Source organism: Somniosus microcephalus, unplaced genomic scaffold (genome assembly GCF_052327205.1).
Source record: "Somniosus microcephalus isolate GS21.2 unplaced genomic scaffold, FLI_Smic_1.0 unresolved_chr3, whole genome shotgun sequence".
Lineage (NCBI taxonomy): Eukaryota > Metazoa > Chordata > Chondrichthyes > Squaliformes > Somniosidae > Somniosus > Somniosus microcephalus.
In genome coordinates, this window is record NW_028225181.1 from 70253374 (window position 1) to 70280367 (window position 26994).

General features: G+C 50.4%; 2 protein-coding genes across 2 annotated transcripts in view; one reads left to right on the forward strand and one right to left on the reverse strand.

The window, feature by feature from the left end:
* LOC147091921 (uncharacterized) overlaps positions 1 to 26994 on the reverse strand; it is a 113774-nt gene that overhangs the window by 50653 nt on the left and 36127 nt on the right. The gene's annotated exons all lie outside the window — the stretch shown is intronic.
* LOC147091922 (uncharacterized) overlaps positions 1 to 26994 on the forward strand; it is a 32009-nt gene that overhangs the window by 2339 nt on the left and 2676 nt on the right. The window contains exon 2 of the mRNA XM_085976640.1: positions 16030 to 16457. Within this exon, the coding sequence (XP_085832766.1) occupies positions 16030 to 16457 (428 nt within the window). The remainder of the gene's footprint in view (positions 1 to 16029; positions 16458 to 26994) is intronic.

A 26994-nucleotide genomic window follows, 5' to 3' on the forward strand; every position in this document is an offset into this window, starting at 1 on the left:
CCCAGGGGTCACCCGACTATACCATTTTATAAAGTCCTGCAATCTGCCCCACTCCATCGAGGAGGTCAGGGCAATGACCAGAGCCTGCCACATCTGTGCGGAATGCAAGCCTCGTTTCTACAGGCCTGACCGTGCACACCTTATCAAAGCCACACGGCCATTCGAGCGCCTAAGTCTGGACTTCAAGGGACCCCTTCCCTCTGCCGACCGTAACATATACTTCCTCAATATCATTGATGAATATTCCCGCTTCCCCATTCCCTGCCCAGACATGACCAGTGCCATGGTCATCAAGTGTTTCGGTAATCTATTCTGCATGTTTGGCATGCCGAACTACATGCACAGCGATAGGGGGACCTCATTTATGAGTGACGAACTGCGCCAGTTCTTGCTCTCAAAGGGGATAGCCACTAGCAGAACCACTAGCTACAACCCCCGGGGTAATGGGCAAGTGGAAAGGGAGAATGCTACTGTTTGGAAGGCTGTCACGTTAGCCTTAAAGTCAAAAGGCCTTCCGACCTCCCGCTGGCAGAAAGTCCTCCCAGACGTGCTCCACTCCATAAGGTCTCTGTTATGTACTGCCACTAACGCTACCCCTCACGAAAAGATGTTCGTTTTCCCCCGGAAATCAACCTCGGGCATATCTCTACCCGCGTGGCTGACGTCTCCGGGGACAGTACTATTGCGGAAGCACGTGAGAGGCCATAAAACGGACCCCCTTGTGGAAAAGGTACAGCTCCTCCATGCAAACCCTCAGTACGCCTATATCGAATACTCTGACGGGCGAGAGGACACTGTTTCCATAAAAGACCTCACTCCCTCGGGGAGCGGAGAGAACGATGAGAGACTACCCGAGGAAGACCTACACAAAGAGACAGGATGCCCAGAGGTATCAATACCCAACTTTAACCTGGAGGACACTGCAGATAACCTGGAAGACACTGCGGAGGCCCGGACAGCGAAGGAACCAGAATCCACTCCCCTAGAGGCACCCCAACCGGCTTTGCGCCGATCACTGAGAACCGCAAATCCTCCTGACAGACTCACTTATACCAATTTGTAAGAAACATCACCCCGATGGACTAAATCTAAAGAAGGGGTGAATGTAATGAAATCTGTTTGTTCTTGCCTGTATTCGTTTTGCACTCATGTATATTACCCTCCCCCACACGGTGTATGGTTTCACTTCCTCTTTCCTGACTAACCTGTATGGCTCATTCCTGTGAGCCAGTCAGTGTGTTGAGATGTTAGCTCTGATCTTAGTGATTAAAAGCCAACTTGTTAAAGTCTATAAATTCTAGTTTTGTGGTTATTGAAGGCACATCACCCACAGGGGACCTCTGCACTACCTGCCTGCGACTACTACTCTGCCTGGTGGTCATCCATTCTCTTCCTGCCTGTGCAGCCTTTACCTGCGCTGTGACCAACTCCCTAAACGTGCTATCCACGATGTCCTCAGCATCGCAAATTCTCCAGTATGTATCCACTCACAGCTCCAGCGCCACAATGCGGTCTGTCAGTAGCTGCAGCTGGATACACTTCCCGCACACATGGTTATCAGGGACACAGGAAGCGTCACAAGAATTAAAGACACCCTATAAACTCCGCCGCCTCGCTCTTTATATCACCGCCGCCGCTCCTCACAGGTCCACTGCTGTGGGGCCAACCTGCTCCACCACCTCACTTTATATCACCGCCGCCACCGCCGCTGTGGGGCCTACCTGTGCCTCGGATTATAGATACATAGAAGATAGGAGCAGGAGTTGGCCATTCGGACCCTCGAATACCTGAAGGAAAGAAATTTGCAGGGTTACGGGGAAAGGGCGGGGAGTGGGACTCCCTGAAGTGGTCTTGTAGAGAGCCGGCATGGGCTCAACGGGCCGAATGGCCTCCTTCTGTGCTGTAACCATTCTATGATTCTATAAAATGTTAGAAAGTTTGTTCCACAGAAGCACCAGGTTTATCTGCTTTTATTGATGAACTTAAAAAGTCTCTATTAAAACCTGAGCCAGTGTGTTGTGAGCTAAAGAGCCTTGTGTCCAATGAGGGGCATAAAGGCCCACAGCCTCCCCTGGCCCCGGGCCCTGAACAAGGGACTGGAGAAACTCGCTGTCCTGCGGATCAGGCAATCAGCCGGCGCTAGTCCCGCCCCTCGGGCTCCCCGATTGGTTGGAGGACCCGCCGCCGGCTCACTCCTCCAGCCCCACCCGCTCGCTCCCTATTGGTCGGAAGCTCCCGTCAATCAGGCCGCGGGCCCGGGTGACGTGTCCCCGAGGAGATCACCTCGGTCTGGGGCCTCGCGGACTCTCAGGTTTTTCTATTTCTCTTTATTCTCTCCCGATCCACCCCTCCCCCCCCACCCCGCGCGATTCTCCGCCCAATCGGAGCGGAGAAAACTCACTTTGCGTCACCGATCGCGACTCTGGAACCGACATCAAGGCCTTTCCCCGGAATGCCCCGCGCCGACTCCGTCCGGCAGGATCTGAGTGCGCAGACGCAGCTCCGAGTGGGGGAGGGGGGTTGGTGTCCTCTGGGCATGCGCGGTTATTACCCTTGGTGACCGGGAGGGGTCGCTGTGCCGGACTCGGCCCAAACCGCCGCTCCGTGTGCGCGTGCGCGGACTCTCGGCTGTCAATCAATCAACTAACTGCCAGAAGAGGTCGCTGGTGAGAACAGTGAAGAAAGAAAGACTTGCATTTCTATAGCGCCTTTCACCACCACCGGACGCCCCAAAGTGCTTTACAGCCAGTGAAGTATTTTTGAAGTGTAGTCACTGTTGTAATGTAGGAAACGCGGCAGTCAATTAGCGCGCAGCAAGCTCCCACAAACAGCAATGTGATAATGACCAGATAATCTATCATTTTGTTACATTGATTGAGGGATAAACATTGACTAGGACACCGGGAATAATCTCCCTGCTCTTTCCCACATTACAACAGTGACTACACTCCAAAAGTACTTCATTGGTTGTAAAGCACTTCAAGACGTCTGGTGGTCATGAAAGGCACTATATAAATGCAAGCCTTTCTTTCTTGAAATAGTGCCATAGGATCATTGACGTCCACCTGCGAGAGCAGACGGGGCCTCAGTTTAACGTCTCATCTGAAAGATGCCACCTCCGACAGTGCCGCACTCCCTCAGTACTGCACTGCAGTGCCAGCCTAGATTTTTGTGCTCAAATCTCTGGAGTGGGACTTGAACCCACAACTTTCTGACTCAGAGACGAGAGTGCTACCACCTGAGCCACAGCTGACACTAAAGAAGTAGTTCTGACGAAAGGTCATCGACCTGAAACGTTAACTGTTTCTCTCTCCACAGATGCTGCCTGACCTGCTCAGTTTTTCCAGCATTTTCTGTTGTTATTAAAGAAACGAGGGAGTGATTGCTGATGGGAAGAATGTTGGGTTGTCCTGCGCATGCGCACCTCCCTGGCGGCTGAGGCGAAACACTGACTCGCTCCCACCTGAGCCGCGCACGCATACCAGATGTTGCGGCCCCGCATGTGCGCCCGATGTTCCACCCGCGGGATTTTGTGCGCTGAGCATGCGCATTGCGGACCGATCGGAACGGGTGATTGTACAGCATGAGTGAAAGCGCGGGGGCCATGAGCACATGCGCAGGACTCGGCGTCAACAGAGCGCTTTCTGCAGTGCCGGGGGCTTGTGGGTATTACAGCCGCCATTACTGCTGATCCTTTCAACCAACCTGTGCAGCAGCTGGGGCCTGAAAATCAGCTTCACTGCCCCTAGGTTCAGAAATGTGAAAATTAAACAACAGCTTGCCTCTGATCCTTTTCTGAACTCGATTTACAGGGTTATAGAAGTGGAGCAGTTACAGACGGGAAGCTCAGACCAAACATCACGTCAAAATCTGAGGGTCGCTCGATTCATCAGGACCTGAATATCATCGGCCTTTGCACATGGAAGGAGAAAGCAGCGATGACAAACTGCACACGTGTTCAGTGTGTAGACACGGATTCAGCCGATCGCCTGACCTGGTGGGACACGTGCAACGTCACACCGGGGAGAAACCGGGTAAAGGTGGGGACAGTGGGAAGGGAGTCAGTTCCCCGTCTGCATTGGAAGTTCAACGGCGCAGTCACACCAGGGACAGTCCATTCACCTGCTCCGTGTGTGGAAAGGGATTTGTTTGTTCATCCCATCTGCAAACACACCAGCTTGTTCACACTGGGGAGAGACCATTTCAATGTCCTGACTGTGGGAAGAGCTTTAAAGGCCTCGGGATCTGAAGGGACACCAGTGCCTCCACACTGTGGAGAGGCCATTCACCTGCACCGTGCGTGGGAAGGGATTCTTGCAGTCCTCCACACTGCTGACACACCAGCTTGTTCACACTGATGAAAGGCCATTTAAATGTTCTCACTGTGGGAAGAGCTTTAAAATCCCCCGGGAGCTCAAGCAACACCAGCGAGTTCACACTGGAGAGAGGACATTCACCTGCTCCGTGCGTGGGAAGGGATTCTTGCAGTCCTCCACCCTGCAGACACACCAGCTTGCTCACACTGACGAGAGACCCTTTAAATGTTCTGACTGTGGGAAGAGCTTTAAAAGCTACTGGGAGCTGAAGAGACACAACACCTACACACTGGGGAGAGGCTGTTCACCTGCTCCGTGTGTGGGAAGGGATTCGCTCAGCCCTCCAACCTGCTGATACACCAGCGAGTTCACACTGACGAGAGACCCTTTAAATGTTCTGACTGTGGGAAAAGCTTTAAAAGCCCTGGGGAGCTGAAGAGACACTGGCTCCTCCATGCTGGGGAGAGGCCATTCACCTGATCTGTGTGTGGGAAGGGATTCGCTCGGTCCTCCAACCTGCTGGCCCATCAGCGAGTTCACACTGGAGAGAACGCCTTTAAATGTTCTGGCTGTGGGAAAAGATTTAAAAGCTCCAGGGAGCTGAAGAGACACCGGCTCCTATACACTGGTGAGAGGCCGTTCACCTGCTCCGTGTGTGGGAAGGGATTCACTCAGTCATCCCACCTGCTGATACACCAGCGAGTTCACACTGACGAGAGCCCCTTTAAATGTTCTGACTGTGGGAAGAGCTTTAAAATCTCAAAGAGCCTTAAGAGACACCAGCGTGTTCACACTGATCATCAAATCCAACAGCACAGAAGGAGGTGTTTCGGCCCATCGAGTCTGTGCCGGCTCTTTGAAAGAGCTGTCCAATTTAGTCCCAAACCCCAGCTTTATCCCCAGAACTCTGCAAACTAGTCCTCTTCAAGGACATGTCCAATTACTGTTTGAAAGTTCCTGTGGAACCTGATTCCAGCATCCTTTCAGATGGTGCGTTCCAGATCTTAACAACCCTCTGTGTGAAAACAATTCTCCTCATTCCCCTCTAGTTCTTTTAGCAACTATTTTAAATCTGTGACCTTTGGTTACCGACCCACTTGCCAGAGTGAACAGTTTCTCCCTACTTGCTCGATCAAAACCCCTCATCATTAGGTCTCCTCTTAACCTTCTCTGCTCTAAGGGGAACAATCCCAGCTTCTCCAATCTCTCCACATAACTGAAGTCCCTCATCCCTGGTACCATCCTGGTCAACCTCCTCTGCACCCTCTCCAAGGCCTTGACATCCTTCCTAAAGTGTGGTGCCCAGAACTGTACACAAGACTCCAGCTGAGGCCAAAACCCTGCAGCTGTACAACACCCTGGTTAGACCACACCTGGAGTACTGTGAGCAGTTCTGGGCACCACACCTTAGGAAGGATATATTGGCCTTGGAGGGAGTGCAGCGTAGGTTTACCAGAATGATGCCCGGACTTCAAGGGTTAAGTTACGAGGAGAGATTATATAAATTAGGGTTGTATTCCCTAGAATTTAGAAGATTAAGGTGTGATCTGATCGATGTTTTCAGGATATTAAGGGGAACAGATAGGGTAGATAGAGAGAAACTATTTCCGCTGGTTGGGGATTCTAGGACTGGGGGCAGTCTAAAAATTAGAGCCAGACCTTTCAGGAGTGAAATTAGGAAACACTTCTACACACAAAGGGTGGTAGAAGTTTGGAACTCTCTTCCACAAATGGCAATTGATGCGAGATCAATTGTTAATTTTCAATCTGAGATTGATAGGTTTTTGTTACCCAAAGGTATCAAGGGATATGGGCCAAAGGCGGGTGTATGGAGTTAGGTCACAGATCAGCCATGATCTCATTGAAAGGCGGAACAGGCTCGAGGGGCTGAATGGCCTCCTCCTGTCCTGATACAAAGATGGGTGGGAAAGCAAGTTGTGCAGAGGACTCAAAGAACCTGCAAAGGGATATAGACAGGCTAAGTGAGTGGGCAAACATTTGGCAGATGGAGTATAATGTGGGAAAGTGCGAGGTTATACACTTTGGCAGGAAAAATAAAAAAACAAATTATTTAAATGGAGAGAGATTACAAAATGCTACAGTTCAGCGGGACCTGGGGGTCCTTGTGTATGAAACACAAAAAGTTACCATGCAGGTACAGCAAGTAATCAAAAAGGCAAATGGGATGTTGGCCTTTATTTCAAGGGGGTTGGAGTATATAAGCAGGGAAGTCCTGCTCCAACTGTACAGGGTATTGGTGAGACCACACCTGGAGTACTGCGTACAGTTTTGGTCTCCTTATTTAAGGAAGGATATACTTGCATTGGAGGCAGTTCAGAGACGATTCACGAGGTTGATTCCAGAGATGAAGGGGTTAACTTATGAAGAAAGGTTGAGCAGGCTGGGCCTAAACTCATTGGAATTTAGAATAACGAGAGGTGATCTTATTGAAACATATAAGATACTGAGGGGGCTCGACAAGGTAGATGCAGAGAGGATGTTTCCCCTCGTGGGGAAATCTAGAACGCAGGGGCACAGATTCAGAATAAAGGGTCGCCCTTTTAGAACGGAGATGAGGAGGAATTTCTTCTCTCAGAGGGTCGTAAATCTGTGGAATTCTCTGCCGCAGAGAGCTGTGCAGGCTGGGTCATTAAATATATTTAAGGTGGAGATAGACACATTTTTGCAAGATATGGGAGTGAAGGGTTATGGGGAGCGGGCAGGGAAGTGGCTTTGAGCCCAAGATCAGCCATGATCTTATTGAATGGCGGAACAGGCTCGAGGGGCTGAATGGCCTCCTCCTGTGCTATGTTCCTAACTAGTGATTTGTAAAGATTTAGTATAACTTCCTTGTTTTTGTATTCAATGGCCCTATTTACAAAGCCAAGTATCCCATACGCTTTCTGAAACCTCACCAACTTGCCGTGGCACTTTCAAAGATTTGTGAATATGGACCCCCAGGTCCCTCTGCTCTTGCACCCCCTCAAAATAGTCCCATTTAGATTATACGGCCTCTCCCTGTTGTTTCTCCCAAAGTGCATCACTTCACACTTATCCTCATTTAATTTCACCTGCCTTGTGTCTGCTCATTTCACAGTCTGTCTCTGTCCTCCTGAAGTCTGCTACTACTATGCTCACTATTTACTACGTTGCCAAGTTTTGTATCATCTGCAAACTTTGAAATTGTACACCTATACCCAAGTCCAGGTCAGTTATATATAACAAGAAAAGCAATGGTCCTAATCCTGACCCCTGGGGGAACCCACTGCATACTTCCCTCCAGTCAGAAAAACATCCCTCAGCACTGCTCACTGCCTCCTCTCCCTTAGCCAATTAGCAGGAGTGGGCCATTCGGCCCCTCGAGCCTGCTCCACCATTCAGTAAGATCATGGCTGATCATCGATCTCCATATCCCATGATTCCCCCAGAGTCCACAATCTATCGATCTCAGCCTTGAATATACTCAAAGACTCAGCATTCACAGCCCTCTGGGGCAGAGAATTACAAAGATTCACAACCCTCTGAGTGAAGAAATTCCTCCTCATCTCAGTCTTAAATGGCCGGCCCCTTATCCTGAGACTGTGCCCCCTAGTTCTAGACACTCCAGCCAGGGGAAACAACCTCGCAGCATCTACCCTGTCAATCCCCTTCAGAATCTTGTATGTTTCAATGAGATCACCTCTCATTCTTCTAAACTCCAGAGAGTATCGGCCCATTCTACACAATCTCTCATCATCGGACAGCCCTCTCATCCCAGGAATCAATCTAGTGAACCTTCGTTGCACCGCCTCCAAGGCAAGTATATCCTTCCTTAGATAAGGAGACCAAAACCGTGCACAGTACTCCAGGTGTGGTCTCACCAAGGCCCTGTACAATTGGAGCAAGACTTCCTTACTCTTATACTCCAATCCCCTTGCAATAAAGGCCAACATGCCACTTGCCTTCCTTATTGCTTGCTGTACCTGCACGCTAGCTTTCTGTGTTTCTTGCACGAGGACACCCAAATCCTTCTGAACACCAACATTTGAAAGTTTCTCACCATTTAAAAAAGATTCTGTTTTTGTATTCTTCCTACCAAAGTGAATAACCTCACATTTCCCCACATTACACTCCATCTGCCACCTTACTGCCCACTCACTGAGTCTATCTATATCCCTTTGCAGAGTCTCTGTGTTCTCCTCACAGCTTACTGTCCCACCTAGCTTTGTATCATCAGCAAACTTGGATACATTACACTCGGTCCCTTCATCTAGGTCATTAATATAGATTGTAAATAGCTGAGGCCCCAACACTGATCCTTGCGGCACCCCACTAGTTACAGCCTGCCAACCTGAAAAAGGTCCGTTTATCCCTACTCTCTGTTTTCTGCCTGTTAACCAATCCTCTATCCATGCTACTATATTACCCCCAACCCCGTGAGCCCGAATCTTGTGTAATAATATTTTATGTGGCACCTTGTCGAATGCCTTTTGGAAATCCAAATATACTACATCCACTGGTTCCCCTTTATCTACCCTGCTAGTTACATCCTCCAATAACTCAAATTTGTCAAACACGATTTCCCTTTCATAAAACCATGTTCACTCAGCCTAACCATGTTATGATTTTCTAAGTGCCCTGATACAACTTCCGTAACAATGGATTCCAGCATTTTCCCAACGACTGATGTCAGGCTAACTGGCCTGTCGTTCCCTGTTTTTTCTCTCCCTCCTTTCTTGAATAGCGGTGTTACATTTGCGACCTTCCAATCCGCTGGGACCGTTCTAGAATCTCGGGAATTTTGGAAGATCAAAACCAATGTATCCACTGTCTCTTCAGCCACCTGTTTTAGAACCCTAGGATGTAGGCCGTCGGGTCCAGGGGATTTGTCGGCTTTTAGTACCATTAGTTTCTCCAGTACTTTACATTAAGTTCCTCACCCTCATTAAACCCTCGGTTCCCCACCATCTTTGGTATGCTTTTGTGTCTTCTACTGTGAAGACAGATACAAAATATTTGTTTTAACGGTTCTGCCATTTCCTTATTCCCCATAATAATTTCTCCTGTCTCTACCTCTAAGGGACCAACGTTGTCAGCTGTGGCTCAGTTGGCAGCTCATTATCAAGATGTTGTAAATGTTCTTAATGTTCAATATATTTATTTAAAAAAAAGTTGGTAGCTCACTCGCCTCTGAGTCAGAAGGTTGTGGGTTCAAGTCCCACTCCAGGGACTCGAGCACATAAAGCTAGGCAGACACTCCAGTGCAGTGCTGAGGGAGTGCTGCACTGTCGGAGGGGCCGTCTTTCTGATGAGACGTTAAACCGAGGCCCCGTCTGCCCTCTCAGGTGGATGTAAAAGATCCCATGGCACTATTTCGAAGAGGAGTCGGGAAGTTATCCCGGAGTCCTGGCCAATATATATCCCACAACCAACATAACAAAATCAGATTATCTGGTCATTATCACTTTGCTGTTTGTGGCAGCTTGCTGTGCGCTGCCACATTTCAACAGTGACTCCACTTCAAAAAGTACTTCATTGACTGTAAAGCGCTTTGAGACGTCCGCTGGTCGTGAATGGCGCTATATAAATGCAAGTCTTTCTTTACTTATGCTACTCTCTTCCTCTTTGATGCTTTTGATTTAATTTTTAAACATTTAAGAAATTATTGCAGTGACAAAGGCTGTCTCTGAAACTGCAGAAAATTTGTCTTTAAATAAGCTTTTTAAAAATTTATTATTTTAAAAATTTGCCAGGCCCGCAGTCTGCGGCCCCTCTCCCAGATTCCAGCCCCAGCTCTGTGCTGACTGCGGCCCCTCTCCCAGATTCCAGCCCCAGCTCTGTGCTGACTGCAGCCCGTCTCCCAGATTCCAGCCCCAGCTCTGTGCTGACTGCAGCCCGTCTCCCAGATTCCAGCCCCAGCTCTGTGCTGACTGCGGCCCCTCTCCCAGATTCCAGCCCCAGCTCTGTGCTGCCTGCGGCCCCTCTCCCAGATTCCAGCCCCAGCTCTGTGCTGACTGAGGCCCCTCTCCCAGATTCCAGCCCCAGCTCTGTGCTGACTGTGTCCCAGATCCCAGCCCCAGCTCTGTGCTGCCTGCGGCCCCTCTCCCAGATTCCAGCCCCAGCTCTGTGCTGACTGTGTCCCAGATCCCAGCCCCAGCTCTGTGCTGCCTGCGGTCCCTCTCCCAGACTCCAGCCCCAGCTCTGTGCTGACTGAGGCCCCTCTCCCAGATTCCAGCCCCAGCTCTGTGCTGACTGTGTCCCAGATCCCAGCCCCAGCTCTGTGCTGCCTGCGGTCCCTCTCCCAGACTCCAGCCCCAGCTCTGTGCTGACTGTGGCCCCTCTCCCAGATTACAGCCCCAGCTCTGTGCTGACTGCGGCCCCTCTCCCAGATTCCAGCCCCAGCTCTGTGCTGACTGTGGCCCCTCTCCCAGATTCCAGCCCCAGCTCTGTGCTGACTGCGGCCCCTCTCCCAGATTCCAGCCCCAGCTCTGTGCTGACTGAGCTGCTCTCACCTGGGGACACCACGTCACAATCGGCCCCAGCGCACCTGAGCTGGACAGGAGGCCCCGCCCCCTTGCCACGCCACCATTAGTTGGAGGACCCGGGCCCGCCCGCTTCCTATTGGTCAGAGCTCCCGTCAGTCACAGGCCGGGCCGGCCTCCATTCACCTGGATGGCCTCTTCCTCTGATGACGTCACAATCGGGCCACAGCCTCGTCGCCGGGGAGGAAGGCCCCGCCCCCTTGCCGCGCCGCCATTGGTTGGAGGACCAGGCCGCCCAGTTCAGTCCTCCCAGCTCAGCCCTCTTCCTATTGGTCCGCGCTCCCGTCAGTCACAATCACATTTCTCCGGCTCAAACCGCCACAGCTCGCGGTTCAATCCGCTCCGTCCGCGGAGGTCCCGCCCGCCCCGACTCTCAGGTTTGGTTTTTCTCGTCTTTTACTTTATAATCCCGCTCTTCGCTCCCCCCTCACCTCGATTTAAATCGATTTCCCAACATTTTACTTTACCCCGGCCGCTGATTCCGACTCTTCCCCGGGCCCGGATTTCCGGTGGCCCCGCACAGGCGCACTGGCAGCCTCGTGTTGTGGTGAGGGGGCCGAATGAGCATGCGCGGCCCCGCCCCTCCACATTGAAAGGGACACCCACCCCCCTCCACATTGAAAGGGACACCCGCCCCCCTCCACGTTGAAAGGGACACCCGCCCCCCTCCACATTGAAAGGGACACCCGCCCCCCTCCACATTGAAAGGGACACCCGCCCCTCCACATTGAAAGGGACACCCGCCCCCCTCCACATTGAAAGGGACACCCGCCCCCTCCACATTGAAAGGGACACCCGCCCCCCCCCACATTGAAAGGGACACCCGCCCCCTCCACATTGAAAGGGACACCCGCCCCCCTCCACGTTGAAAGGGACACCCGCCCCCCTCCACGTTGAAAGGGACACCCGCCCCCTCCACATTGAAAGGGACACCCGCCCCCTCCACATTGAAAGGGACACCCGCCCCCTCCACATTGAAAGGGACACCCGCCCCCCCCCACATTGAAAGGGACACCCACCCCCTCCACATTGAAAGGGACACCCGCCCCCCTCCACATTGAAAGGGACACCCGCCCCCCTCCACATTGAAAGGGACACCCGCCCCCTCCACATTGAAAGGGACACCCGCCCCCCCCCACATTGAAAGGGACACCCGCCCCCTCCACATTGAAAGGGACACCCGCCCCCCCCCACATTGAAAGGGACACCCGCCCCCTCCACATTGAAAGGGACACCCGCCCCCCTCCACGTTGAAAGGGACACCCGCCCCCTCCACGTTGAAAGGGACACCCGCCCCCTCCACATTGAAAGGGACACCCGCCCCCCCCCACATTGAAAGGGACACCCACCCCCTCCACATTGAAAGGGACACCCGCCCCCCTCCACATTGAAAGGGACACCCGCCCCCCTCCACATTCAAAGGGACACCCACCCCCTCCACATTGAAAGGGACACCCGCCCCCTCCACGTTGAAAGGGACACCCGCCCCCCTCCACGTTGAAAGGGACACCCCCGCACCCTGCACGTTGAAAGGGACACCCGCCCCCCTCCACGTTGAAAGGGACCCCCGCCCCCCTCCACGTTGAAAGGGACACCCGCCCCCTCCACGTTGAAAGGGCCCCCGCCCCCCTCCACGTTGAAAGGGACACCCGCCCCCCTCCACGTTGAAAGGGACACCCGACCCCCTCCACGTTGAAAGGGACACCCGCCCCCTCCACGTTGAAAGGGACCCCCGCCCCCTCCACGTTGAAAGGGACACCCGCCCCCTCCACGTTGAAAGGGACACCCGCCCCCTCCACGTTGAAAGGGACACCCGCCCCCTCCACGTTGAAAGGGACACCCGCCCCCTCCACGTTGAAAGGGACACCCGCCCCCTCCACGTTGAAAGGGACACCCGCCCCCTCCACATTGAAAGGGACACCCGCCCCCTCCACATTGAAAGGGACACCCGCCCCCTCCACATTGAAAGGGACACCGCCCCCTCCACGTTGAAAGGGACACCCGCCCCCTCCACATTGAAAGGGACACCCGCCCCCTCCACATTGAAAGGGACACCCGCCCCCTCCACAGTGAAAGGGACACCGCCCCCTCCACGTTGAAAGGGACACCCGCCCCCTCCACGTTGAAAGGGACACCCGCCCCCTCCACATTGAAAGGGACACCCGCCCCCTCCACATTGAAAGGGACACCCGCCCCCTCCACGTTGAAAGGGACACCGCCCCCTCCACGTTGAAAGGGACACCCGCCCCCTCCACGTTGAAAGGGACCCCCGCCCCCCTCCACGTTGAAAGGGACCCCCGCCCCCTCCACATTGAAACGGACCCCCGCCCCCCCAACATTGAAAGGGACACCCGCCCCCTCCACATTGAAACGGACCCCCGCCCCCCCAACATTGAAAGGGACACCCGCCCCCTCCACATTGAAACGGACCCCCGCCCCCCCAACATTGAACGGGACAACCGCCCCCTCCACATTGAAAGGGACACCCGCCCCCTCCACATTGAAAGGGACACCCGCCCCCTCCACAATGAAAGGGACCCCCGCCCCCTCCACATTGAAAGGGACACCGCCCCCTCCACATTGAAAGGGACACCCGCCCCCTCCACATTGAAAGGGACACCCGCCCCCTCCACATTGAAACGGACCCCCGCCCCCCCAACATTGAAAGGGACACCCACCCGCTCCACATTGAAAGGGACACCCGCCCCCTCCACATTGAAAGGGACACCCGCCCCCTCCACATTGAAATGGACACCCGCCCCCTCCACATTGAAAGGGACACCCGCCCCCCTCCACATTGAAAGGGACACCCACCCCTTCCACATTGAAAGGGACACCCACCCCCTCCACATTGAAAGGGACACCCACCCCTTCCACATTGAAAGGGACACCCGCCCCCTCCACATTGAAAGGGACACCCACCCCTTCCACATTGAAAGGGACACCCACCCCTTCCACATTGAAAGGGACACCCACCCCTTCCACATTGAAAGGGACACCCACCCCTTCCACATTGAAAGGGACACCCACCCCTTCCACATTTAAAGGGACACCCACCCCCTCCACATTTAAAGGGACACCCACCCCCTCCACATTTAAAGGGAGGCCACCCCCTCCACATTTAAAGGGACACCCACCTCCTCCACATTTAAAGGGACACCCACCCCTTCCACGTTTAAAGGGACACCCACTCCCCTCCACGTTTAAAGGGACACCCACCTCCTCCACATTTAAAGGGACACCCACCTCCTCCACATTTAAAGGGACACCCACCCCCTGCACATTGAAAGGGACACCCACCCCTTCCACATTGAAAGGGACACCCACCCCTTCCACATTGAAAGGGACACCCACCCCTTCCACAATGAAAGGGACACCCACCTCCTCCACATTTAAAGGGACACCCACCCCTTCCACATTGAAATGGACACCCAGCCCCTCCACATTGAAAGGGACACCCACCCCTTCCACATTGAAAGGGACACCCACCCCTTCCACATTGAAAGGGACACCCACCCCTTCCACATTGAAAGGGACACCCACCCCTTCCGCATTGAAAGGGACACCCAGCCCTTCCGCATTGAAAGGGACACCCACCCCCTCCGCATTTAAAGGGACACCCACCCCTTCCACATTGAAAGGGACACCCACCCCCTCCACATTTAAAGGGACACCCACACCCTCCACATTTAAAGGGACACCCACCCCCTTCACATTTAAAGGGACACCCACCCCCTCCACATTTAAAGGGACACCCACCCCCTCCACATTTAAAGGGAGGCCACCCCCTCCACATTTAAAGGGACACCCACCTCCTCCACATTTAAAGGGACACCCAACCCCTCCACATTTAAAGGGTCTCCCTCCCCCCTCTCGTGTGTTCTTCTGATTAAAGGGACAGTGACAATTCCCCCGGCCACCGCACCTTAGCAAGGATGTGAAAGACCTTGAGAGCCAGCCAGTTGGTAGCACCCTGAGTCAGAAAGTTGTGGGTTCAACGTCCCTAATCCAGGGACTCGAGCACATAAATCTAGGCTGACGCTCCGGGGCAGTGTCGAAGGAGCGCCGCACTGTCGGAGGGACAGTACTGAGGGAGCACCGCACTGTTGAAGGGTCAGTACTGAGGGAGCGCCACACTGTCAGAGGGCCGCCTTTCGGATGAGACATTCAGGTGGACATAAAAGATCCCACTATTTCGAAGAAGGGCAGGAGAGTTATCCCCGGTGTCCTGGCCATTATTTATCATGCAAATTGGCTGCAGTGTTTCCTACATTACAACAGCGATTACACTTCAAAAAGTACTTCGTTGGCTGTAAAACCGTTGGTCGTGAAAGGCGCTATATAAATGCCAGTCTTTCTTTATTTTCTCTCCTGTATTTACATTAATTAATTACTTATATGAAGCTGTTTTACCATCTCTTGCAAGGGGAGGAATTGCAGACGGGCAGCTTAACGCAAACTTCACACGAAGATCTGACAGAGTCACTCGATTCATCAGGACCTGAATATCATCGACATATGGAAGCGGAAAGCAGCAATCAGAGAGCGAACAAACTGCACACGTGTCTTGTGTGTGGACGTGGATTCAACCGAATGAGCAGCCTGGGGAGGCACAAGTGTAACCAAAGTGAGGAGAGTCCTTGCAAATGTCAGGAATGCGGGAAGGTATTCAGTTGCCTCTCCGGCTGGAGACTCATCAACGCAGTCACTCCTTGAAATGGCCGTTCACCTGCTCCGTGTGTGGGAAGGGATGCACTCTTTCAGGCTCCCTGCGGGCACACCAGCGAGTACACACCGGGGAGAGGCCGTTCACCTGCTCCGTGTGTGGGAAGGGATTCACTCTCTCCTCCACCCTGCTGATACACCAGCGAGCTCACACTGGGGAGAGCCCGTTCACTTGCTCCGTGTGTGAGAAGGGATTCAGCCATTCTTACTCTCTGGGTGCACCAGCGAGTTCATACTGACGAGAGACCCTGTAAGTGCCCTGACTGTGAGAAGAGCTGTAAAAGCGCCAAGGATCTGAACAATATCAACGCATTCACACCGGGGAGAGGCCATTCAGCTGCTCTCACTGCGGAAAGAGGTTTGGTAAGTCATTGAACCTGGTGAGACACCAGCGACTGCACACCGGGGAGAGGCTGTTCACCTGCTCCGTGTGCGGGAAAAGTTTCACTCGTCCCTCCTCTCTGCAGGAACACCAGCTGGTTCACACTGACGAGAGGCCGTTCTCCTGCTCCGAGTGCGGGAAAGGATTCACTCGTCCCTCCTCTCTGCGGGAACACCAGCTGGTTCACACTGACGAGAGGCTGTTCTCCTGCTCCGAGTGCGGGAAAGGTTTCACTCGTCCCTCCTCTCTGCGGGAACACCAGCTGGTTCACACTGAGGAGAGGCCGTTCTCCTGCTCCGAGTGCGGGAAAAGATTCACTCGTCCCTCCTCTCTGCGGGAACACCAGCTGGTTCACACTGACGAGAGGCCGTTTAAATGTTCCGACTGCGACAAGAGTTTCAAATGCTCCAAGGGCCTGAAGATGCATCGAAGCATCCACTCTGGGGAGAGGCCGTTCAGCTGCTCTCACTGCGGGAAGAGGTTTACGCACTCATCCGATCTTCTGAAACACCAGTTCACCCACACCGGGAAGAGGCCGTTCCCCTGCTCAGTGTGTGAAAAGGGATTCAGCTATCCATCTGACCTGCTGAGGCACCAGTGAGTTCACACCTGAGCGCACTGGTCCCATTCTGCTGTTAATCACATGAAGGACTGATCTGTGTTAATAATGGCAATTACGGGGTTGAGGGGGCGGGGGGCGGTTTGAAGATGCTGATAATAACCCCAGTAACTCGGCTGGAGTTTAAGAGGTGTCAGCCTCAGCTCAGTGGGCGACACTCTCACCTCTAGAGTCAGAAGGTCGTGGGTTTGAGTCCCACTCTGGAGACTTGAGCACGTAATCTAGGCTGACACAAAGAGTTGGAATAAACGGGTCTTTTTCCAAGTGGCAGGCAGTGACTAGTGGGGTACCGCAGGGATCGGTCCTAGGACCCCAGCTATTCACAATATATATAAATGATCTAGATGAGGGAACTAGATGTAATATCTCCAAGTTTGCAGACGACACAAAGCTGGGTGGGCGTGTGTGCTGTGGAGTATGCTGAGAAACTCCAGTATGATTTGGACAGGTTGGGTGATTGGGCAGAAGCATGGCAGATACAGTATAATGTGGATAAATGTGAGGTTATCCACTTTGGCGGCAAAAACAGGAAGGCAGCTTATTATCTGAATGTCAATAGATTGGGAGAAGGGGAAGTGCAACGAGAGCTGGGTGTCCTTGTGCACCAGTCGCTGAAGGTAAGCATGCAGGTGCAGCAGGCGGTTAAGAAAGCAAAAGCCTTTGTAGCGAGAGGGTTCGAGTACAAGAACAAGGATGTCTTGCTGCAGTTGTACAGGGCCTTGGTGAGACCACATTTTGAGTATTGTGTGCAGTTTTGGTCACCTTATCTGAGGAAGGATGTTCTTGCCATGGAGGAAGTGCAGCGAAGATTTACCAGACTGATACCTGGGATGGCAGGAATGATGTATGAGGAGAGATTGGGTCGATTGGGCTTGTACTCGCTGGAGTTTAGAAGAATGAGAGGGGATTTCATTGAAACTTATAAAATTGTAACAGGACTGGTCAGACTGGATGCAGGAAGGATGTTCCTGATGGCGGGGGAGTCCAGAACCAGGGGTCACAGTCTAAGGATACGGGGTAAGCCATTTAGGACAGAGATGAGGAGGAATTTCTTCACCCAGAGAGTGGTGAACCTGTGGAATTCTCTACCACAGAAGGCAGTAGAGGCCAATACATTAAATATATTCAAGAAGGAGTTGGATATATTTCTTAAGGCTAAAGGGATCAAGGGATATGGGGAGAAGGCAGGAACAGGGTACTGAACTTGGATGATCAGCCATGATCTCATTGAATGGCGGAGCAGGCTCGAGGGGCCCAATGGCCTACTCCTGCTCCTATCTTCTATGTTTCTAAGTTTCTATGTAATTTTACATTAAGTTTGAGAGTGATGTAGTCCAATCTGAAACTAAGGTCTTCAATCTAAACAGAGGAAACTACAAGGGTATGAGGGACAAGTTGGCCATGGTAGATTGGGAGACTACACTAAAAGGTATGAAGGTGGACATACAATGGCTAACATTCAAGGAAATAATGCATAATTTGCAACAAACATGTATTCCTCTAGGGCATAAAAACTCAAAAGGAAAAGTGATCCAACCATGGCTAACAAAAGAAATTAAAGCTAGTATTAAGTCAAAGGAGGAAGCTTATAAAGTTGCCAGAAAAAGCGGTCAGCCTGAGGATTGGGATCTTTTTAGAAATCAGCGAAGGGGGACCAAGAAACTGATAAAAGGGAAAATGGATTATGAGCACAAACTAGCGAAAATATAAAAACGGATTGTAAAAGCTTCTATAGTTATGTGAAAAGGAAAAGACTGGCGAAGGTAAATGTAGGTCCTTTACAGTCAGAGACGGGAGAATTTATAATGGGGAATGAGGAAATGGCAGAGAAATTAAATAAAGACTTTGTTTCTGTCTTCATGGAGGAAGACACAAAAAAAAAACCAGAAATACGAGAAAACCAAGGGTGTGGCGAGAATGAGGAACTTAAAGAAATTATTATTTGTAATAAAACAGTACTAGCAAAATTAATGGGACTAAAAGTCGATAAATTCCAAGGACCGGGTGACCTACATCCTAGGGTTTTGAAAGAGGTGGCCATTGGGATAGTGGACACATTGGTTGTCATCTTCCAAAATTCTATAGCTTCTGGAACGGTTCCTGCAGATTGGAGGATAGCAAATGTAACCCTGCTATTTAAGAAAGGAGGGAGAGGGGGAACTACAGACCTGTTAGCCTCACATCAGTAGTTGGGAAAATACTGGAATCTATTATAAAGGATGCAATAACTGGGCACTTAGAAACTAATAGTAAGATTGGGCAGAGTCAAACTGGATTTATGAAAGGGAAATCCTGTTTGACAAACCTATTGAAGTTCTATGAGGATGTAACTAGTGGAATAGACAAAGGGGAACCAGTAGATGTGGTGTATCTGGATTTTCAGAAGGCCTTCGATAAGGTCCCACACAAGAGGTTGGTGAACAAAATTAGGGCACATGGAATTGGGGGTAATATACTAGCATGGATTGAGAACTGGTTAACAGACAGAAAACAAAGAGTAGGGATAAACGGATCTTTTTCAGGATGGCAGGCTGTGACTAGTGGGGTACCGCAAGGATCGGTACTTGGGCCCCAGCTATTCACAATCTATACGAATGATTTGGATGAGGGGACTAAATGTAACATTTCCAAATTTGCTGATGATACAAAGCTAGGTGGCAGTGTCAGTTGTGAAGAGGCTTCAAGGGGATCTCGACAGGCTCAGTGAGTGGGCGAGAACATGGCAGATGGAATATAATGTGGATAAATTTGAAGTTATTCACTTTGGTAGAAAAAACAGAAAGGCAGAATATTTCCTAAATGGTGAAAGATTGGGGAATGCAGATGCTCAAAGGGACCTGGGTGTCCTTGTACATTAGTCACTGAAAGTGAATGTGCAGGTGCCGCAAGCCATTAGGAAGGCAAATGGTATGCTGGCCTTCATTACAAGAGGATTTGAGTAGAGGAGTAAAGAAGTCTTACTCCAATTATATAGGGCCTTGGTGAGACCACACCTGGAGTACTGTGTACAATTTTGGTCTCCTTACCTAAGGAAGGATATACTTGCCATAGAGGGAGTGCAACGAAAGTTCACGAGATTGATTCCTGGGATGGCGGGACTGTCGTATGAGAATAGATTGAGTAAACTAGGCCTGTATTCTCTTGAATTCAGAAGAATGAGAGGGGATCTCAATGAAACATACAAAATTATTACAGGGCTTGATAGGGTGGATGCTGGGAGAATGTTTCCCTTGGCTGGGGAATGTAGAACCAGGGGCCACAGCCTCAAGATAAGGGGTAGGCCATTCAGGACTGAGGTGAGAAGAAATTTCTTCACACAGATGGTGGTGAATCTTTGGAATTCTGTACCCCAGAGGGCTGTGGAGGCTCAGTCATTGGGTATATTCAAAACAGAAGTCGATAGATTTCTGACTAGTAAGGGCATCAAGGGATATAGCGATAGGGCCGGTGAATGGAATTGAGGCAGAAGATCAACCATGATCTCATTGAATGGCGGAGCAGGCTCGAAGGACCGAATGGCCGACTCCTGCTCCTATTTCTTATGTTCTTAAACCTTTATAAATCACTGGGTTCGTCCCCAGCTGGAGTATTGTGTTCAATTCTGGGCCCCGCACTTTATGAAGGATGTCAAGGCCTTGGAGAGGGTGCAGAGGAGATTTACCAGAATAGTTCCAGGAATGAGGGACTTCAGTTATGTGGAAAGACTGGGGAAGCTGGGATTGTTATCCTTAGAGCAGAAGGTTAAGGAGAGATTTAACAGAGGCGTTCAAAATCATGAAGGGTTTGGATAGAGTAAATAAAGGGAAACTGTTTCCAGCGGCAGGAGGGTCGATAACCAGAGAACACAGATTTAAGATAATCGGTAAAAGAACCAGAGGGGAGATGAGGAGAATGTTTTTTACGCAGCGAGTTGTTGTGATCTGGAATGCGCTGCCTGAAAGGGCGGTGGAAGCAGATTCAATAGTAACTTTCAAAAGAGAATTGGATCGATACTTTAAGGGGAAAAATTTGCAGGGATATGAGGGGAGTGGGATTAATTGGAGAGCTCTTTCAAAGACTTCAAGGGTTAAGTTATGAGGAGAGATTACACAAACTAGGGTTGTATTACCCAGAATTTAGAAGGTTAAGGGGCGATCTGATGGAAGTTTTCAAGATATTGAGGGGCGATAGAGAGAAACTATTTCCGCTGGTTGGGGATTCTAGGACTAGGGGGCATAGTCTAAAAATTAGAGCCAGACCTTTCAGGAGTGAAATTAGGAAACACTTCTACACACAAAGGGTGGTAGAGGTTTCGAACTCTCTTCCGCAAACGGCAATTGATGCGAGATCAATCGTTCATTTTAAATCGGAGACTGATAGATTTTTGTTAACCAAAGGTATTAAGGGATATGGGCCAAAGGCGGGTATATGGAGAGAGGCTGCAGACCAGCCATGATCTCATTGAATGACGGAGCAGGCTCGAGGGACTGAATTTCTTCACCCAGAGAGTGGTGAACCTGTGGAATTCTCTACCACAGAGGGCGGTGGAGGCCAATTCATTAAATATATTCCAGAAGGAGTTAGATATATTTCTTAAGGCTAAAGGGATCAAGGGATATGGGGAGAAGGCAGGGACAGGGTACTGAGTTTGGATGATCAGCCATGATCTCATTGAATGGCGGAGCAGGTTCGAGGAACTGATTTTCTTCACCCAGAGAGTGGTGAACCTGTGGAATTCTCTACCACAGAGGGCGGTGGAGGCCAATTCATTAAATATATTCCAGAAGGAGTTAGATATATTTCTTAAGGCTAAAGGGATCAAGGGATATGGGGAGAAGGCAGGGACAGGGCACTGAGTTTGGATGATCAGCCATGATCTCATCGAATGGCGGAGCAGGCTCGAGGGGCCGAATGGCCGACTCCTGCTCCTATCTTCTATGTTTCTAAAATAGACTTTGTTTGCTTTACTGAATCAACAAACCTCATTTACTTTGCTGTTTTTTGGCTGAGTAAATAAGAGTTTTTTTTTGGCTGCATGCAGGTATTTAATTGAGTTAGTTCAGGCTTGCTGTCAGTCCAGGCCCTGGTCCCGCCCCTTCCTGCACCTCATTGGCTGACACCGCTGTCAATCGACACCACGAGGGGGAAGGGAGGGTGATTGACAGGTGACGATTGATAGAGGCGCCTGCCCGCGCTGTGATTGGTGCAGGGGAAAGCAAGTGGGCGTGTCCGGCCCGCTGGCCCACGTGGGGGAGTCAAAGGCTGGCTGGAGCGCATGCGCAGCCCGCCTCGCACCGTTGGGCAGCTTTTCAAAATGTTTTTATTTCCGAAACAAATTGAAAACACTCATTAATTCCCCCAAACCTCCTCCCGTCTAAACTGCGATTATTATTATTCTTGTTTTTCCTCATTTGTGCAGCGTGTCTTTTTTTACCTTGCGGTGGCGCGCGCCGATCCAACCGACCCCTGGGCGTTGCGTGCTGGCGTCAGCGCGTAATCGGAGGAGGTGGTGTGATTGACGCGAGGCGCCCACCAATCAGGAGCGCGGAAAACGCTCGGAGGACCGGACGGGCTGACGGTCCTCCAACCAATGGCGGCGCGGGAGGGGGGCGGGACCTCGGTGGGCTGCGTGCGCCGATCCAACCGACCCCCCTGGGCGTTGCGTGCATGCGTCAGCGCGTAATCGGCGGGGGGGTGTTTGATTGACGCAACGCGCCCGCCAATCAGGAGCGCGGAAAACGCTGGGCGGACCGCGCGGTCTCACAGACTTCAACCAATGGCGGCGCGGGAGGGAGGGGGCGGGACCTCGGTGGGCTGCAGGCCGCTTTCCTGCTTTCATTGTCTGCAGGAGCTGTTAAAGGGAAGGGGAGGAGGGTGGAAAAACCCCAGCTTGTGAGTGTTTATTCCTTTGCATTACCTTCATTGCAAGGCTAGTCATCAGTTGCATTGATTTAAAAATAAGTGAACCTTTTCTCTTTTTGACTTTTATCCAGAACAAAGAGCCCTGGTGCTGTGAACATTTTGGTGGGCAGCCACTTTTAAAGGGACAAAGACCAGCATTCTTCCCTCTCTCTCTCTCTCTCTCTCTTGTGAGTATTTGTGGTGGGTGAGAGGGTGGGGGGTGAGTCAAAGGGGACTGCGGCCCCTTTTCAACAAAAAAAATTGCTTGGCCATTTAAAGGGGAATGGGTGCCCCCCAGGTATTTAAAGGGGCAGTGCCTCTTTCTTTCTGTATCATGTAAGAGCAGGGAGGTTCTGCTTGAACTGTACAAAACACCAGTTAGGCCACCGGCTAGAGTGCTGCGTGTAGTTCTGCTCGCCCCATTGCAGCAAAGATGTGACTGCTCGAGATAGCAGATTTACGAGGATGTAGCCAGGACTAGAGAATTTCAGCTAACAAAAAGATTGATTAAGAAAGGGAAGATAGATTATGAAAGTAAATTAGCAAAAAATATAAAAACAGATAGTAAGAGTTTTTATAGTTATATAAAAAGAAAAAGGGTGGCTAAAGTAAATGTTGGTCCCTTAGAGGATGAGACCGGGAAATTAATGGTGGGAAATATGGAGATGGCAAAAACACTGAATGAATATTTTATATCAGTCTTTACAGTAGAAGACACTAAGAATATCCCAACACTGGACAAACAGGGGGCTAAAGGGGGGGGAGGAGCTAAACACGATCAAAATCACTAAGGAAGTGGTACTTGGTAAAATAATGGGACTCAAGGCGGATAAATCACCTGGACCTGATGGCTTACATCCTAGGGTCTTGAGGGAAGTGGCGGTAGGGATTGTGGATGCATTGGTAATAATTTTCCAAAACTCCCTGGACTCGGCAAAGGTCCCGGCAGACTGGAAAACTGCTAATGTAACACCCTTATTTAAAAAGGGCAGTAGACAGAAGGCTGGAAACTATAGACCGGTTAGCCTAACATCTGTGGTAGGTAAAATTTTGGAGTCCATTATTAAGGAGACAGTAACAGAACATTTGGATAATCATAATTTAATAGGACAAAGTCGGCATGGTTTTATGAAGGGGAAGTCATGTTTGACAAATTTGCTGGAGTTCTTTGAGGAAGTAACATATAGGGTGGATAAAGGGGAACCAGTGGACGTAGTGTATTTAGACTTCCAAAAGGCATTTGACAAGGTGCCACACAAAAGATTATTGCTTAAGATAAAAAATCACGGGATTGGGGGTAATATTCTGGCATGGATAGAGGATTGGCTATCTAACAGAAAGGCAGAGGGTTGGGATAAATGGTTCATTCTCAGACTGGCAATCAGTAACTAGTGGTGTTCCGCAGGGGTCAGTGCTGGGTCCCCAACTCTTTACAATCTATATTAACGATTTGGAGGAGGGGACCGAGTGTAACATATCAAAGTTTGCAGATGACACTAAGATGGGAGGGAAAGTAGTGAGTTAGGAGGACATAAAAAACCTGCAAGGGGACATAGACAGGCTAAGTAAGTGGGCAGAGATTTGGCAGATGGAATACAATACTGGAAAGTGTGAGGTTATGCACATTGGCAGGAAAAATCGTAGAGCAAGTTATTATCTTAATGGCAAGAAACTGGAAAGTACTGAAGTACAAAGGGATCTGGGGGTCCTGGTGCACGAAACTCAAAAGGTTAGTATGCAGGTGCAGCAAGTGATTAAGAATGCCAATGGAATGTTGGCTTTCATTGCTAGGGGGATAGAATATAAAAATAGGGAGGTATTGCTTCAGTTGTACAAGGTATTGGTGAGACCGCACCTGGAATACTGCGTACAGTTTTGGTGTCCATACTTAAGAAAGGACATACTTGCTCTCGAGTCAGTACAAAGAAGGTTCACTCGGTTAATCCCGGGGATGAGGGGATGGACATATGAGGAGAGGTTGAGTAGATTGGGACTCTACTCATTGGAGTTCAGAAGAATGAGAGGCGATCTTATTGAAACATATAAGATTGTGAAGGGGTTGGATCGGGTGGATGTGGGGAAGATGTTCCCGATGATGGGTGAAACTAGAACTAGGGGGCATAGTCTTAGAATAAGGGGCTGCTCTTTCAAAACTGAGATGAGGAGGAACTACTTCACTCAGAGGGTGGTAGGTCCATGGGATATGCTGCCCCAAAAAGCTGTAGAAGCTACATCATTACATAAATTTAAAACAGAAATAGACAGTTTCCTAGAAGTAAAGGGAATTAAGGGTTACGGGGAGTGGGTAGGAATTTGGACATGAGTCTAGGTTCGGATCGGTCATGGCCCTGTGGGTAGCGGAGCAGGCCCAGGGGCCATGTAGCCTGATCCTGCTCCTATTTCGTGTGTCTAATTCTGTTAGATTCAGGAGATGGTTCTGTGATAGTGGATTGGCGGTTAGGATCAGATCAGCCATGATCTTATTGAATGGCGGAGCAGGCTCGAGGGGCCGATTGGCCTACTCCTGCTCCTATTTCTTATGTTCTTATGTTCTTAATACATAGAAACATAGAAGATAATCGACATCCTAGGGTACTTAAGGAAGTGGCCCTAGAAATAGTAGATGCATGGCTGGTCATCTTCCAAAATTCGATAGACTCTGGAACAGTACCCATGGATTGGCGGGTAGCTAATGTTACCCCACTGTTCAAAAAAGGTGGTAGAGACAAAACGGGGAATTACAGACCGGTAAGCCTGACATCGGTAGTGGGGAAAATGCTAGAGTCCATTATAAAAGATGTAATAGCAGAGCACTTGGAAAACAGTGACCGGATCGGACAAAGTCAACATGGATTTACAAAAGGTAAATCGTGCTTGACTAATCTACTGGAATTTTTTGAGGATGTAACTGGTAAAATAGATAAGGGAGAACCAGTGGATGTGGTGTATTTGCACTTTCAGAAGGCTTTCGATAAGGTCCCGTATAAGAGATTAGCGTGTAAAGTTAAGGCACATGGGATTGGTGGCAAGGTACTGACTTGGATAGAGAACTGGTTGGCAGACAGGAAGCAAAGAGTTGGAATAAACGGGTCTTTTATCTGAGTGGCAGGCAGTGATCGGTCCTAGGACCCCAGCTATTCACAATATATATAAATCATCTAGACAAGGGAACTAGATGTAATATCTCCAAGTTTGCAGACGATACGAAGCTGGGTGGGCGTGTGTGCTGTGAGGAGGATGCCAAGAAACTCCAGTATGATTTGGGCAGGTTGGGTGATTGGGCAGAAGCATGGCAGATTGCAGGATAATGTGGATAAATGCGAGGTTATCCACTTTGGTGGCAAAAACAGGAAGGCAGATTATTATCTGAATGGCAATAGATTGGGAGAAGGGGAAATTCAACGTGACCTGGGTCTCCCTGTGCACCAGTCGCTGAAGGTAAGCATGCAGGTGCAGCAGGCGGTTAAGAAGGCAAATGGTATGTTGGCCTTCGTAGCACGAAGGTTTGAGTACAGGAACAAGGATGTCTTCCTGCAGTTGTACAGGGCCTTGGTGAGACCACATCTTGAGTATTGTGTGCAGTTTTGGTCGCCTTATCTGAGGAAGGATGTTCTTGCCGTGGAAGGAGTTCAACAAAGATTCACCAGGCTGATACCTGGGATGGCAGGAATGATGTATGAGGAGAGATTGGGACGCTTGGGCTTGTACTCGCTGGAGTTTAGAAGAATGAGAGGGGATCTTATTGAAACTTATGAAATTCTGACAGGACTGGACAGACTAGATGCAGGAAGGATGTTCCCGATGGTCGGTGAGTCGAGAACCAGGGGTCACAGTCTAAGGTTACGGGGTAAGCCATTTAGGACAGAGATGAGGAGGAATTTCTTCACCCAGAGAGTGGTGAACCTGTGGAATTCTCTACCACAGAAGGCAGTAGAGGCCAATACATTAAATATATTCAAGAAGGAGTTGTATATATTTCTTAAAGCTAAAGGGATCAAGGGGTATGGGGAGAAAGCGGGGACCGGGTACTGAATTTGGATGATCAGCCATGATCGCATTGCATGGCAGAGCAGGCTCGAGGGGCCGAATAGCCTACTGCTCCTATCTTCTATGTTTCTATGCTTCAGTTTGAGCTGGAGTGGAGATGGAGGAGAAGCTGCTGGGTTTAACCCCCCAGTACTTCTGAGCCCAGGAGAACCCAACAATTTCCAATGTGAGACTGTCAAGGGAGGTGGATTCTAGGGGAGATTAGGTTGTTACACAGACACTGTCCGTGCAATGTAAAAGAGTATTGTTTTAGGAACAAGTATTTCTGTACAGGCTTTTAATCCAGTTTACATCTACAGATTTGTTTTAATTCATTCTTGGGATGTGGGCGTAGCTCGCAAGAGCAGCAAATACAGGAAACTTTCTGGTATCCGGCACTGACGGGACCGAGCTGGTGCCGGTCGATCAACACTGCCGGAGAAACGAGCGCTATAGTTAAAAGATACGGAGCTTCTGCGCTCCGTCTGAAGCAACAAACCCTGTTGCTTAGCAACAGCTTCAAAA